This window comes from Pelodiscus sinensis, chromosome 24, assembly GCF_052426305.1.
Source record: "Pelodiscus sinensis isolate ZL-2025 chromosome 24, ASM5242630v1, whole genome shotgun sequence".
Taxonomy (NCBI): Eukaryota; Metazoa; Chordata; order Testudines; family Trionychidae; genus Pelodiscus; species Pelodiscus sinensis.
In genome coordinates this window covers 15,219,542-15,231,782 of record NC_143075.1, presented here as the reverse complement: position 1 = coordinate 15,231,782, position 12,241 = coordinate 15,219,542, and the positions used below count along the sequence as shown (strand labels likewise).

The window sequence follows — 12,241 nt, the reverse complement described above, 5'->3', positions numbered from 1 at the left end:
CAATTTAAGCATTAATAGGGCAGCTCAATTGTACATTGATACTTGTATGTCAATAACCATTTTTCTTACCTCTGAGCATCCAGCTGGATAAGATGGGTTTGTTGTGCTGGAAGCCTGAGATTGGGGGCCAACTTTGTTCCTGCTGTGACTTCGCTGAAATCGCTGGACTTACAGCAGGGATGAGGGGGTCCTGACATACAATGTGTGTCCCCTGTGAGTGATCTGTAGTTATCAATAAATACTGAGCGAGTTTTACCAGCGAGGCGGTAGCCTGAATCTTTGCAAACACAGCCTCCCCCTGAGCAGTAGAGGTACAGGGACTGTACTGGTCAGAGCACCATTTCACTCTGTCACCAAGGGTAACTGGCACCACTGCACCCAGTGGACTTGCTCTCTCTTTGTTTTCAGTGTTAGACACAAGCGATGACCACATGGTTCCATGGGAAAGTTTTCAGGAGGGGGTGGAGAACTCCCAGATTCCTGTGGAATCCAATATCCCCTGTGCACATACATTTCTATGGGAAGAAAGATGTTACCCTCACATCCTATCGATCCCTAGGAAACTAGCGCTGTACACACAAGATGCTGGGCCTCCCTATGCCACACTCAGACAACATGCAATATTTTGGAGACCCAGCACTCAGGATTCACTCAAGAAGAGGCAGTTCCCATGGCAAAGGTAATACAGCACCACCCTCCTGCCTCTCTAGGAAGGGTCTCCTCTCCATCCTGTGGAGGAAACAATAAACAAGGGCATTGTCCTTGTAGCATAGGCCCATCTCCTGACTCAGCTCTGCCCCCTCCAGATCCTCTGTGAGGTGCAGTGCTATTACTCTGCAAGCTGAGGCATCTGTTCCTTGTCTGAGCTCCTACAAGAGTTGTTTGAGGGAGGGGTTTTTTAAATAGCACATGCAGTTAATAATTTATATGGTAAAACTCCCCCTGCTGTTACAAACACTCACTAACACTGTTCCCAATAAAGTCTACACAACACCCTTTATCAAAACCAGGCCTCGGGGGGAGGGACTGCAAAAACTTGTAGTATTGGTGAGGGTAGAAAAGGGAAGAGCAGTGAGTGGGGGTAAGGCTGACAAAGAAATACCTTTTACTCACTGAGCTCCCTTGATGACCAGTCAGCGAGATGGGCACCGTGGAATCGCCTGATGCCCTACTCCTAGTGTCAGAGCAGAATTGTCAGACGAAAGAGACTAAAGAAATAGACTAGCAATATGCATATTTCCTAATTTCACTTTATTGATTCCTGTTAGCCAGCCAGTAGCACAAGCACTTCAGGTGCAAAGAAAACTCACTCCTCTCTGCCCCACTTCCTTTCCTTGGTGCTAGGATGCTCCAGGACCCTTCTTTTTAGCCACACACTAAAGCAGTGAGGCCCTAGTGTACAGGAAAAGCTACAGCCTGGTTCCATCAGCCCCGCTACATTTAGTCAATCCGTAGCTATCCAAGACACCCAGGGTTGAAATCAGAGTGAGATTTTTTTCACACTGTAGGAAGGGGGGAGCGGTGACATGGGCTTGAGGAGGTGGTTTTGTTTTCAGCATATAAAGGAGGCCTGGCAACTTTTTTGTCACTTGCTTTACATGCTACAATTTGGAGTCTCCCTTTATTTTCCAGGGAAGCTTCTATAGGTGCCTGGAGAACCCATATGTTTGACTAGTGATTCCAAGAAAGCAGTTTAATTCAGACCATTGAGAACTTGTTCACGTCTCTAACAACGGAAACCACGGACAATTAACCAAGCTCTCGAAAGGTTCACAACAGCCCTACACCCAAACTTAGGGGAGAGAAGCAACATTTATGTCCAAGCAAAATGCTGCTCTCAAAGGACCTGAAAATCCTGACCCTAAAGCAGGTAAAACAACAAAAGTCCCTGCCCCAAAGTGGTCCCTGGTGAGTCCCTGCAGCCCTTAACCGCAAACCACACCCACTCCAGCTCTCCTTCACCACCCCTGAGGTTTGCAGTGAGTCAGTAGCATCGCCCTTTGCTTCTGGGTCAGGGCACAATAGTAGTGACATTAGCCAGTCCTGCCTACTTCTGCCTTCCTCCGGGATCCCCCTCTTCCTTCCTTTCAGCTGATAGCAGCTCTCACTGCTGGAGATACTTCTATGAACCAAGCCCCTTAGCTTTCCCTTACTCCAATAACTGGCCTCCTCTGCCAACAGCCTGTCTTTCAATTCCAGCTCAATTAGCATGAATGGGGGGGCAGAGTGACAGGATGCTGAGTTAGAACCCCCTGTTACATCCTCCCAAGCTCACTAGGTTTATACATCTCTCAGCTGTTCTACAGAAACCCACAGGCACAATCCTCACTTCCTAATCTCCACCCTTTTGAAGGTCTCCTTTAAAGTGCTGCAGGGGCCCCCATTTCTGACATTCGGCTCCTTGTGCTACAGCCAAGCCCATGTACTTTAGAAGAGGCAGATTCCTTAGCCCTGGGGCACACTCCCCGCCCTGGGGGAGAAACTCTGCAGCTTGGCCTGGCAAAGAAAGCATAAGGAAGAAGAGCCATTTCAGAGGGCAGTGCTTGTAGGAGGCTGGCTGCCACTCCCGAGAGCTCACTTGTCAGATGTCTGCCAGAGTACGGAAACACAGTCACAAGAGAGGCTGGGGACAGCAGGAAAAAAACAACCAAGCAAACCAAATCTGATACCAAACAAAGTCTGAACTGGCAGAATTCACCCAGATTAACTGAAGGGCGACGAGCGACCTTTGGTTCCAGAGACTGAGTCTTCCCCATGGAACCTCTACGCGGACGTCCCTGGCTCAATGGTGATGCTGCTGTTGGTCACTCTGCACCCATACCATCCTGCCCAGCCCTGAGTGTCTCCTCCGCCGTGTTGGAAGAAGATGTAACGAACTCCAGCCTTGTAGTTCTGGAAAGTGTGAGAGATCTGAGGGGTAAGAAAGGGAGAGAGAAATTTTTCACTTTGACTGATAAACTCCGCCCCTGTCCTGTGACTAAGAGCACGGTTTCACTGCAAAAACCCAACAGCAACCCAAGGCAAGGAGTCTCAGAGGCAGGTCAGCCCAGCAGGAGGGTGGCTCTCAGAGCCTGGATTACAGCCCAAGCAGGCTATTTTTAGCACAAGGCGGGCAGAGGCGGGTAAGGGGAGGAGTTTTAGCAGGCATCCCTGTGGGAAAGCGATGGCCTTGTAAAAAAGTTAGCTCATGAATACTCTCTCTGAGTGGGGAGGCGAAAAGAGACAGAGGCTTGTGCTATTTTATACTGAAGGCCTGAAAAGGTTAAAATAAAGATTCACATTAAAATCCAGCCTTGTCTATCCTGGAAGCCTCCTTGGTATCTATAGTTAGGTACTAGTATCTCAAAGTTCTCCCTCCTTCAGCTCATGGCAGCACTGGATACTGTTGCTTAGACAGGCATGGTGCATTTAGCCACCCAGTGCACAGGGAAAGATGAAACCCTTTGCTAAGTCAGTAGCTTCCGCATCTATGGTGCTACTGCTGGTGAAGAATCATTACTTGGTGTTTTCAAACCAGTTGCAGGGATTTTGACCCATCTTCCATTAGATCATCAAGACTTGGTCTTTACTACTAGGTGTAGGCTGCTAGTGTTTTCCTTGTGCTGCCTGTTTGTTTTCTTCTGTTGTCTGTTTTATGCTAGATTGTCTGCTCAGGGGGCAAAGCCTGTCTTTTTTGTTCTGAGTTTGCATCGCGCATAATGGTCCTGGTCCTTGTTTCAGGCTTTTAGGCACTGATGCAACAACAAATGATGATGATTTCCTAGCAAAACCTGGCTTCTAACAGCACAGCCACGCACACGTGTCTACACACAAAGCTTGAGTTCTGCCAACACAACTTTGAACTCCAGCCAGTGAAGTTACAGCAGCTTGAGTGACATAAGCCTCTCTGCCTGGACTGTTGTACCAGCCGAGTGCCTGTGTGGCTGTGTACCAAGTGTCCTCCAGCAACAGCTCCAGGATTCAAGTATCCCAGCGGCTGCAAACTGCTCTACTCAATAAGCTGAATGCTGCCATGACACTGACACTGCTTCTTCTATGACCTCCGTCTCTCCCTACTATTCTGCCAGGAAAACCAATCTTCCTGCACTGCCTAAATTGGGAAGAAAAAAAAAAGCAAGCAGAGAAACACACACACCTGACTGCTTCAGCTCTAAGTCCTACAAAGCACTCACCCAATCTCTTATTCCTTTTCAGGTCACCTTTATCAGTCACCAGTCAAATTTCCCTTCTATTTCTAACGAGTCACCTCCCCTTCCCAGCTTCCCTTCTCATACTGGGCCAGCTGCTGTTGCTGTGTATCAATGACTCCTCTGGCTGCTGCCTCTCCCATATTAAGTAACACCGAGGCCCACAACAGGTATTTTAAAATACTTCCAGGAAAGAGGAGCAATCCAGACCTTAAAGGATGCAGGGAATTCAGACACAAAGTTAAAGACGCACCAAAGAGGACAGGCTAATGATATCTGACTCAGCTTGGCTTTTCTTTACAAAATTGTTTTGACAAAATGCTAATAGGAGTTTGCCCAGGAAGGATTTGGAAATGTCAGCACAAAAGCTGGTTGTTATCTTAACCAACAGTTCCCTGGTGCAAAAGTGAAACGGATTCTCAGTAACACTGATGGAAGCATAGAAAACAAAAAATGTTACAGCAGAGGGGGGAAAAGATTAATTTTCAAAGCTTTTCATTCATATTTGATAAGTGATTTGGTGCCAGAGGTAGCAATATGCTTATTGTTAAACTAGATTCCGATAGTGGCAGGCTTATCAGAAAATATTTGGATTTTTAAATCTTCTGCTTTAAATCTTCTTGCAACCCAAACAAACAAAATATTTCATTAAAGCAACAGGTCAGGACATTTGTTTAAAAAATAAAATACAAATGTTTCCAATGACAATGGCATTGTCTACACTGGGTATTACCCTGATTTCAGGCCAGTGTCCTCTGAATGTAAGATTTATCTACACAAGAAAGCTGTTTCAATATAACCTGAGGTGCCCAGTTTTGCTGGTGAGCTCTTTCTCTGGTTTAAGAATGGTTTCTCTGCTTAGTTAGATTTGGAAGAGGTTTAAAACAAACCAAAATAATATCTACACAATGTCTTGCACCAGTTTAATATTTATTTCAATATCTGCATTTATTTCAACCCTCCACATTTCAACAACTATAGCAAGTGCTGAGCATCTGCAACCTCTACTGAACCCAGCTCCCTCTCCCACTGCTGTGCTTCTCCAGGGCCACTAAAGAATAACATTAGAGCTGCATGCCCAAAGAGAGAAGATGTGTTGGGGAAGCGAGACCCACTGTTATCCAGCTATTGTTCACATGAAAGTCACATGTTAAAACTACAGCACTGGTCTAAGAACATAAGAACGGCCGTTCTGGGTCAGACCAAAGGTCCATCTTGCCCAGTATCCTGTCTACCGACAGTGGCCAGCACCAGATGCCCCAGAGAGGGTGGACCGAAGACAATGATCAAGCGATTTGTCTCCTGCCATCCCTCTCCAGCCTCTGACAAACAGAAGCCAAGGACACCATTTTATCCCCTGGCTAATAGCCTTTTATGGACCTAACCTCCATGAATTTATCCAGCTTCTCTTTAAACTCTGTTATAGTCCTAGCCTTCACAGCCTCCTCTGGCAAGGAGTTCCACAGGTTGACAACACGCTGTGTGAAGAAGAACTTCCTTTTATTAGTTTTAAACCTGCTACCCATTAATTTCATTTGGTGTCCTCTAGTTCTTCTATTATGGGAACTAATAAATAACTTTTCTTTATCAGCCCTCTCCACACCACTCATGATTTCCAAAAGCTGCTGCCAGCACAGCTGCTCCCTGGATTCCTCACCTCTCTCCACTGTACATCAATCTCACTCCATTGCTTCATGACCACTGGTTGCGGACGGAACTCATGAAGGACAATGTTTTCTGCAGAGAGCAGCCGCACGCAGAGTTTGTAACGGCACCCACAGTCAAACCTGGCAGCATACCTGGAGAGACAGCGAGAGGTCAGGCACTGGGAAGATACACACACCTGCCACAGGGCAGTCACTCTTCTGGGGATGTCCATTGCTAGAGACAAGCCCTCCCTGCTTTTGGCATGGCAAGGACTAGTCCTTTTATACAGGGGCTCGGAAATCCTGCCCATGGGATAGGAAATCCAGCCCTCCATATCACTAATGGTGTCCCCAGTGTTACAGTAACCCAAAAGGTGACGTTACTATTAACTAGTATTTGTCTTTAGAGAACCTCAAAGAACTGTTCAGATGGCAGTATTGTCAGCCTTTGGAGGGGAAACTGAGGCACAGACATTGTGTGAGCCAGTGACAGAGCTGGGAGTAGATTTCCAGAATCTTGGCTCTGAGTTAACACTCGATCATGATCCCTTCCAGACTAGGAATAGGACCCAAGCCTAACTAGTTCTTTATTAAATCATTACAGTCCCAGGAGGCTAAGAGTCAAAGAGTTCCACTGACGTAATCCCAGCTGAAATCCAGACATCATAGCATATGCAGACAGTTTAGTTTTTAACGCACACACTCACCAATCCCTGACTGTAATATCAGGCCGTACTTCATCCATCAGCTGATCCCAGTAACCCGCTTCCTTTAGGTTAATGAGCTGAGACTTCAGACACGACCTGGGAACAAATCACGTACGTTTTCAGCTTCACATACAACTTGGTTTTGAGTCTATTTCCTCATCTCTCCAATGAAGTTTAGTGGTTCCCTTTAAGTTAAAGCCCAAACTCACCCCAGATTAGTAACACCAGGTACTGTGCCAGACATGGTAGACCAGACAGCACATGGTTCAGGGATGCAGCAGCAGATGTGCTACCCACTCAACAGCAGCTAATACTCGCCTTTGACCCCTACTCAACTGCCTTTTATTGTGGGTTACTGGAACCAGACACACACCGAGAACTTGAATCCGATTATCCCACACGTTTGGAAACACCATTCAATCTTACTGGCAAATGACTGAGGAAAGCTGTCTACGTTATAACCCATTTACCAACCCTTTACATAATGGCTATGTTCTCACTGGCAGCTTCTTGCACAAGAACAGCCGTTCTTGCGGAAAAGCTTGCCTGCTGTCTACACTGCACGAGCATTCTTGCACAAGTAAATGTACGGTATAGCGTTGTAAAACAGGGCTTCTTCCAGAAGAGTTATTCCTCCCCCTGTGAGAAATAAGCCCTTTTGCGCAAGAGCTCATGCACAAGAGGGCAGTGTAGACAGGCAATATGAATTTCTTGTGCAAGAAGTCCCACTGGTTAAAATGGCCATCAGAGGCCTTCTTGCGCAGGAGACCGTCCACACTGCCATGGATGCTCTTGTGCAAAAGCACATGGCAGTGTGGATGCGCTCTTATGGAAGATTTTTTTGCACAAGAACTCTTCCGCAAAAGAGTTCTTGCGCAAGCCGCCGCCAGTGGAGACGTAGCCGTTAACCTGTATGACCATTGCTGCTATTAGAAAAGAAACAAGAACCCAAGCTGTGAGGAGCTTCCATCTGCACTAAAAAGTTCTCCTGGGTTTTGTAGCCATTGAGTGCGCTTCAGAGAATTTGCCTGGCTGGCAGAATGCCTCATGAAGGCAGAGAAGGATGCTCCCTCTGTATCTCCACAAAGTACCATAATTAAGTTATTTGTTCCGCTTGCTCTTCCTGGACCAAGCTCCACCCACCTGCCTTAAGTCTGGTGCACTCCCAGCCAGCCAGTTTGCCCTCTTCCCTCCAGGCCCAGCTTCCAAGCATGAGAATCTGATTCTTACCCATACGAGGTGACAAAGTACTTGTGCACTTGCTGGCTGGGAAAGTGTCTCCCATGATTCCCAGGCAGGTCCTCAACCTTCCATTCGTCTCCCTCATTGGAGTCCAGTTTCCAGAACTGAAAGCTCTCTAGGAAGGGATTGTAAAGAGGACTGTGAGGCTACTCAAACTGCAGACAGAGGGTTAATCGCCAAAAAGGAGAGAAGGGCGATTACAGCCTGACATTTACAGCCCTCACCTCAAATTTCCTGAGTGCAGGTTTACTTGCCTATGCTAGTGGTTGCACCAGCACAATTATATCAGCAGACAGACTCACACGGCTGTAACCAGGGCCAATAATTCACAGGGTAGGCAAGGCCCAAGAAATCAGGCCTTGGGCTGGGCTATGAAACTGACCATCCTCATAGCTGCTAAGGAATTCCCCTCCCACCGTACTTTCCAATAAAAAGGAGTGAACCTTCAGCGCAAGGATTTTTGAGTAAGTTTTTCTCCAGGCTGCAGAGGAAGTAGAAGATCTTCCAGTCCGAGATAGTCCTGTTCCACTTCTGATGATTAAAGCCCTCCCGCTGGCACTTGCGTTTCCACAGAGTAGGTATATCGATCATGTCACGCCACAGGACACAGACGAGCCGGCAGTTACAGATCAGCTGCCGGGCGGGGACCAGGGAAAGGAGTTCTAGCAGGAGATCTTCAGGCAGGTCATTGATGTTCGTCATCTTCCCAGCAGCCTGTAACGCAGGCCAGAGAGAATCATCACACTCAGCACATTCAGCACAGATAAGGAGAGGGACACACACTGAGCAAAGAAGGTCTCCCATTGAATTGTGGAAGAAGGAAAGGGAGTTAGCCAGACATTTAGGTGTCTAAAGATGCATATAGGGTTTAGTGGGATGTGGGAGTCCCTATGGGGAGCAAGCACCTAACCTACTGACATGATTCTGAAAATGCTCTTAGGCATCTAGATGCATCTTAAGGCTCCTACATACTTCTGAATAGCTGACCCTGAGGTGCTGGGCTTCAAACCCTGTGCTGAAGCAGAATCTAAACACCATTCAAACATGGCTCCAGCTACATTTGGTTTCCAGTTTGTTTTGGCCAGCTGCAGGTTGACATAGCCTAGCTGATCCCAAGATGTGTCTAGACATCTCTCTGGTGAGATTTGCAGCTCTGTGCGGAAAACTTTGTTGAAATGCCTCTGCCTACACCCTCCTGGGACTTGCTAACCCCACCTCACAGGGCAGGGATATGCAGGTGTCAGTCAATAGGCAATGTGAGATGCACCCACATCCTCCAGTCAAACAGGTTCACTTTGCTGTTTCCTATGCTAGGAATCCTGATTATCTCCCCAATTCCTTGCATGTCCCAGCCCAGGCCAAAAGATCCTGCACCCCATCTACACATGCATGGACCCTAGACTTCCTAGAGTGGTTACCACTTAGCCAGTATATGACCAGACTGGCTGTTTTCTTTTAAATGGATTTGCCAATTGTAAAAAAAAAAAAAAAAAATCAGGCAGCCATTATTATTTTTTTACATGGATCTACAGATTTGCATTATTCTCACAACACACTGAGATAGCTAATGATGTCAGAGGGGTAGCCGTTTTAGTCTGTAACTAAAAAAAAAAAAAAACTTTAAAAACCAACAAATGGTCCTGTAGTACCTTAGACGCTAACCAAAAATATAGTTAGTATCATGAGCTTTTGTTGTGCCATGATACTATCTGTATTTTTGGTTAGTCTCTAAGGTGCTACAGGACCATTCACTTTTTAAGTTTTTGGGGAAGAGACTTAACATTATTCGTTTCTGCAGCCAGCTGAAAATACCGCTGTGTTCCCAATCCAAGTCCAAAAATTCCATCAAAACAGCTGGAAATACAGCAGCTCCCTGCCCACTAACACACAAGTGCCCAAAGAGGGTTTGAGTCATGAGGAGACAAGTTGTTATCTAGAAGTGTATTGGCTTCTTAAATCAGCAATGGGCAACCTAGGCTAGTGAGCAGGCTCTCCTCCATCTCAGTGAATTGCATGGTTGTCGTGATCAAGACGGTCTCCCAGGATAGGGTAGTTTTGCTCACTACACTTGCATACCTAACATTTGCAGGATGTGCCAAAAGAACCACAGCAGCACTTTGATAGGAATCACAGGCAGTGCATGGCAGCCAACATTGTGTGCAACCAGCACGCACCTCGCTGTACGTGCGTGTCTCTTTAGTAACACCAGCAGGAAAAAACAGTGTAGACGGAAACCAGCAGAATCTGGCAACCTTGTGCATGGACAACAGTACACGAAATGTCTCAAGCCCCCATGGGCCACGTGCAGCTAGTAAGTTGCCCATCGCTGCTCTGGGTTGCTGTGGGAGGGTGGGGGGGTGAAGTAGCCTGGTTGGAGTTGTGCCAGGCCTGCCTGGGGGCAAGGGGAGAAGTTGCTGGTTCTTTGCATTCCCAAGGTGGCAGCCCTGGCCAAGGCTTCCCCGGGAGGGTGCTGCCAGCCAGCCAGCGCCAGGGGCTCAGCAGCACCCCGGGGTGCCAGGGCTTTTGTCCCCACAGCGGTGCCTCCCCTACGGGCCCCCGCCTGCCCCGCCACGCCCCCCCCCCCGCCTCGTCCCACCAGGGATCCCGGCCTCCCGCGGGACGGACTCGGGGGCAGCGGGGCCCCAGCCCAGCTCCGGCGGCAGCCGCGACCCGCCCGGCAGGGGAGGCTGCCCGGGCCGCTTCCAGCCGAGAGCCCCCCCCCCTTCCCGCGCCCTTACCCGCCCGGAGACCCGCTTCCCGCCTGCGCCGCTCAGGGCCCGGCCTCGCGCCGGGGAAGGGAAAGTGAAACCCGCCCGGGCGGCGCCGCTTGTCACGGGGCCCAGCGCGGAGCCGCCTCCCCCGGGCAGCCCCGCTGCACAGCGCCGAGGTGGGGCCGGTCCGTTCCATTCCGGCGCCCCAGGCAGACTCGGTAATTGTGCCCTGGTTGGGAGAGGGCGCATGCGCGGCCCCGCCCCTGCCCAGCGGAAGCAGCGAGGCTGGTGGCAGCGCGAGCCCCTGCAGTGGAGCCTCAGCCTGGGGCAGCACGGACCGTCCGGCAGAGACCTCCCCTGGTTCGGCAAATCCCCGCGTTCCGGACTGGACCTGTCCCAAGGGTGCTGGAGCAGAGCAGTCCAACCCGTGTAGGCTGTGTCCACACTAGGGCTGTGTCTAGACTGGCCCCTTTTTCCGGAATAACGTGCCAGCTGTCTACACTGGCCGCTTGAATTTCCGCAAAAGCACTGACGATCTCATGTAAGATTGTCAGTGTTTTGGGGAAATACTGTGCTGCTCCCGTTCAGGCAAAAGTCTTTTTCCGAAAAACGTTTGCGCAAAAGGGCCAGTGTAGACAGCAGAGATTTGTTTTCCGCAAAAAAGCTCCGATGGCGAAAATGGCGATCGGGGCTTTTTTGCAGAAAAGCGCGTCTAGATTGGCCACGGATGCTTTTCCGCAAAAAGTGCTTTTGCGGAAAAGCGTCCTGCCAATCTAGACGTGCTTTTCCAAAAATGCTTTTAATGGAAAAGTTTTCCGTTAAAAGCATTTCCAGAAAATCATGCCAGTCTAGACATAGCCTAGGGCTATGTCTACACTCGCGGCTTCTTGCGCGAGTAATATGCAAATGAGGCTAAGCGTGGAATATCGCTGAGCCTCATTTGCATACCTAATGAGCCACCATTTTTTTCAGAAGAGGCTCTTGTGCAAGAAGGAGCTGTTTACACTGCCCCTTCTTGCGCAAGAAAAACCCTCTTGCGCAATGACGTTACACCTATTACTTTCCAGGAACGGCATTGCGCAAGAGGGGCTTTTTTGCGCAAGAAGAGGCAGTGTAGACAGCTCCTTCTTGCACAAGAGCCTCTTCTGAAAAAAATGGTGGCTCATTAGGTATGCAAATGAGGCTCAGCGATATTCCACACTTAGCCTCATTTGCATATTACTCACGCAAGAAGCCAGGAGTGTAGACATAGCCTAGGAGTGCTTTGCCAGCATAACTATGCCATGATGGAAACCACTCTGATTGTAGACCAGGTCCCAGATGGGTGGACAGCCAGAGTCTGCAGCCTTCATTTTACCCACAGCTTCTGTGAGCTGTAGGCTCTGACTCTTGTTACAGCAACTGGCTTGTTTCAAGCAAAATTGACAGCGCAAGCTTTGTTATCCAGCATTCGTGGGGAATGGGGCGTTGCTGATTAATCAAAGGTGCTGGTTACTTGAGTGTTACCCTGATGGTTCATGCATTTTTTCACCATACGCTAGCTATAGTTGCAAGATGGGTTAGATCAGTGTTTTGCAACACTTTTTTTTATAAAGTACCCCTTTAAAAAAATTATAAATACCCCCAGTACCTACAGTTTTCAGACACACACAATTTTTTTCTACCATTGCAAAACATTTGTTTAAACAACTAAATCGTAGCTGGGCAAATTTTGGTGTGTAAAATGTACAAAAATAATAAAGCCCTGT

At 48.4% G+C, this 12,241-nt stretch overlaps 1 protein-coding gene across 1 annotated transcript; it reads right to left on the bottom strand.

Annotated features, from left to right (window-relative positions):
* Positions 1–1,230: 1,230 nt before the first annotated feature.
* LOC102457268 (F-box only protein 44-like) lies at positions 1,231–10,740 on the bottom strand. Its single transcript, XM_075906639.2, has 6 exons — positions 10,521–10,740; positions 8,226–8,496; positions 7,771–7,897; positions 6,541–6,636; positions 5,845–5,986; positions 1,231–2,910 (listed from the first exon to the last, which is right to left on the bottom strand). Exons 2-6 carry the CDS (start codon positions 8,482–8,484, stop codon positions 2,764–2,766), a joined length of 771 nt encoding a protein of 256 aa, XP_075762754.2. The 5' UTR covers positions 8,485–8,496; positions 10,521–10,740; the 3' UTR covers positions 1,231–2,763.
* Between the last annotated feature and the right edge of the window lie 1,501 nt (positions 10,741–12,241).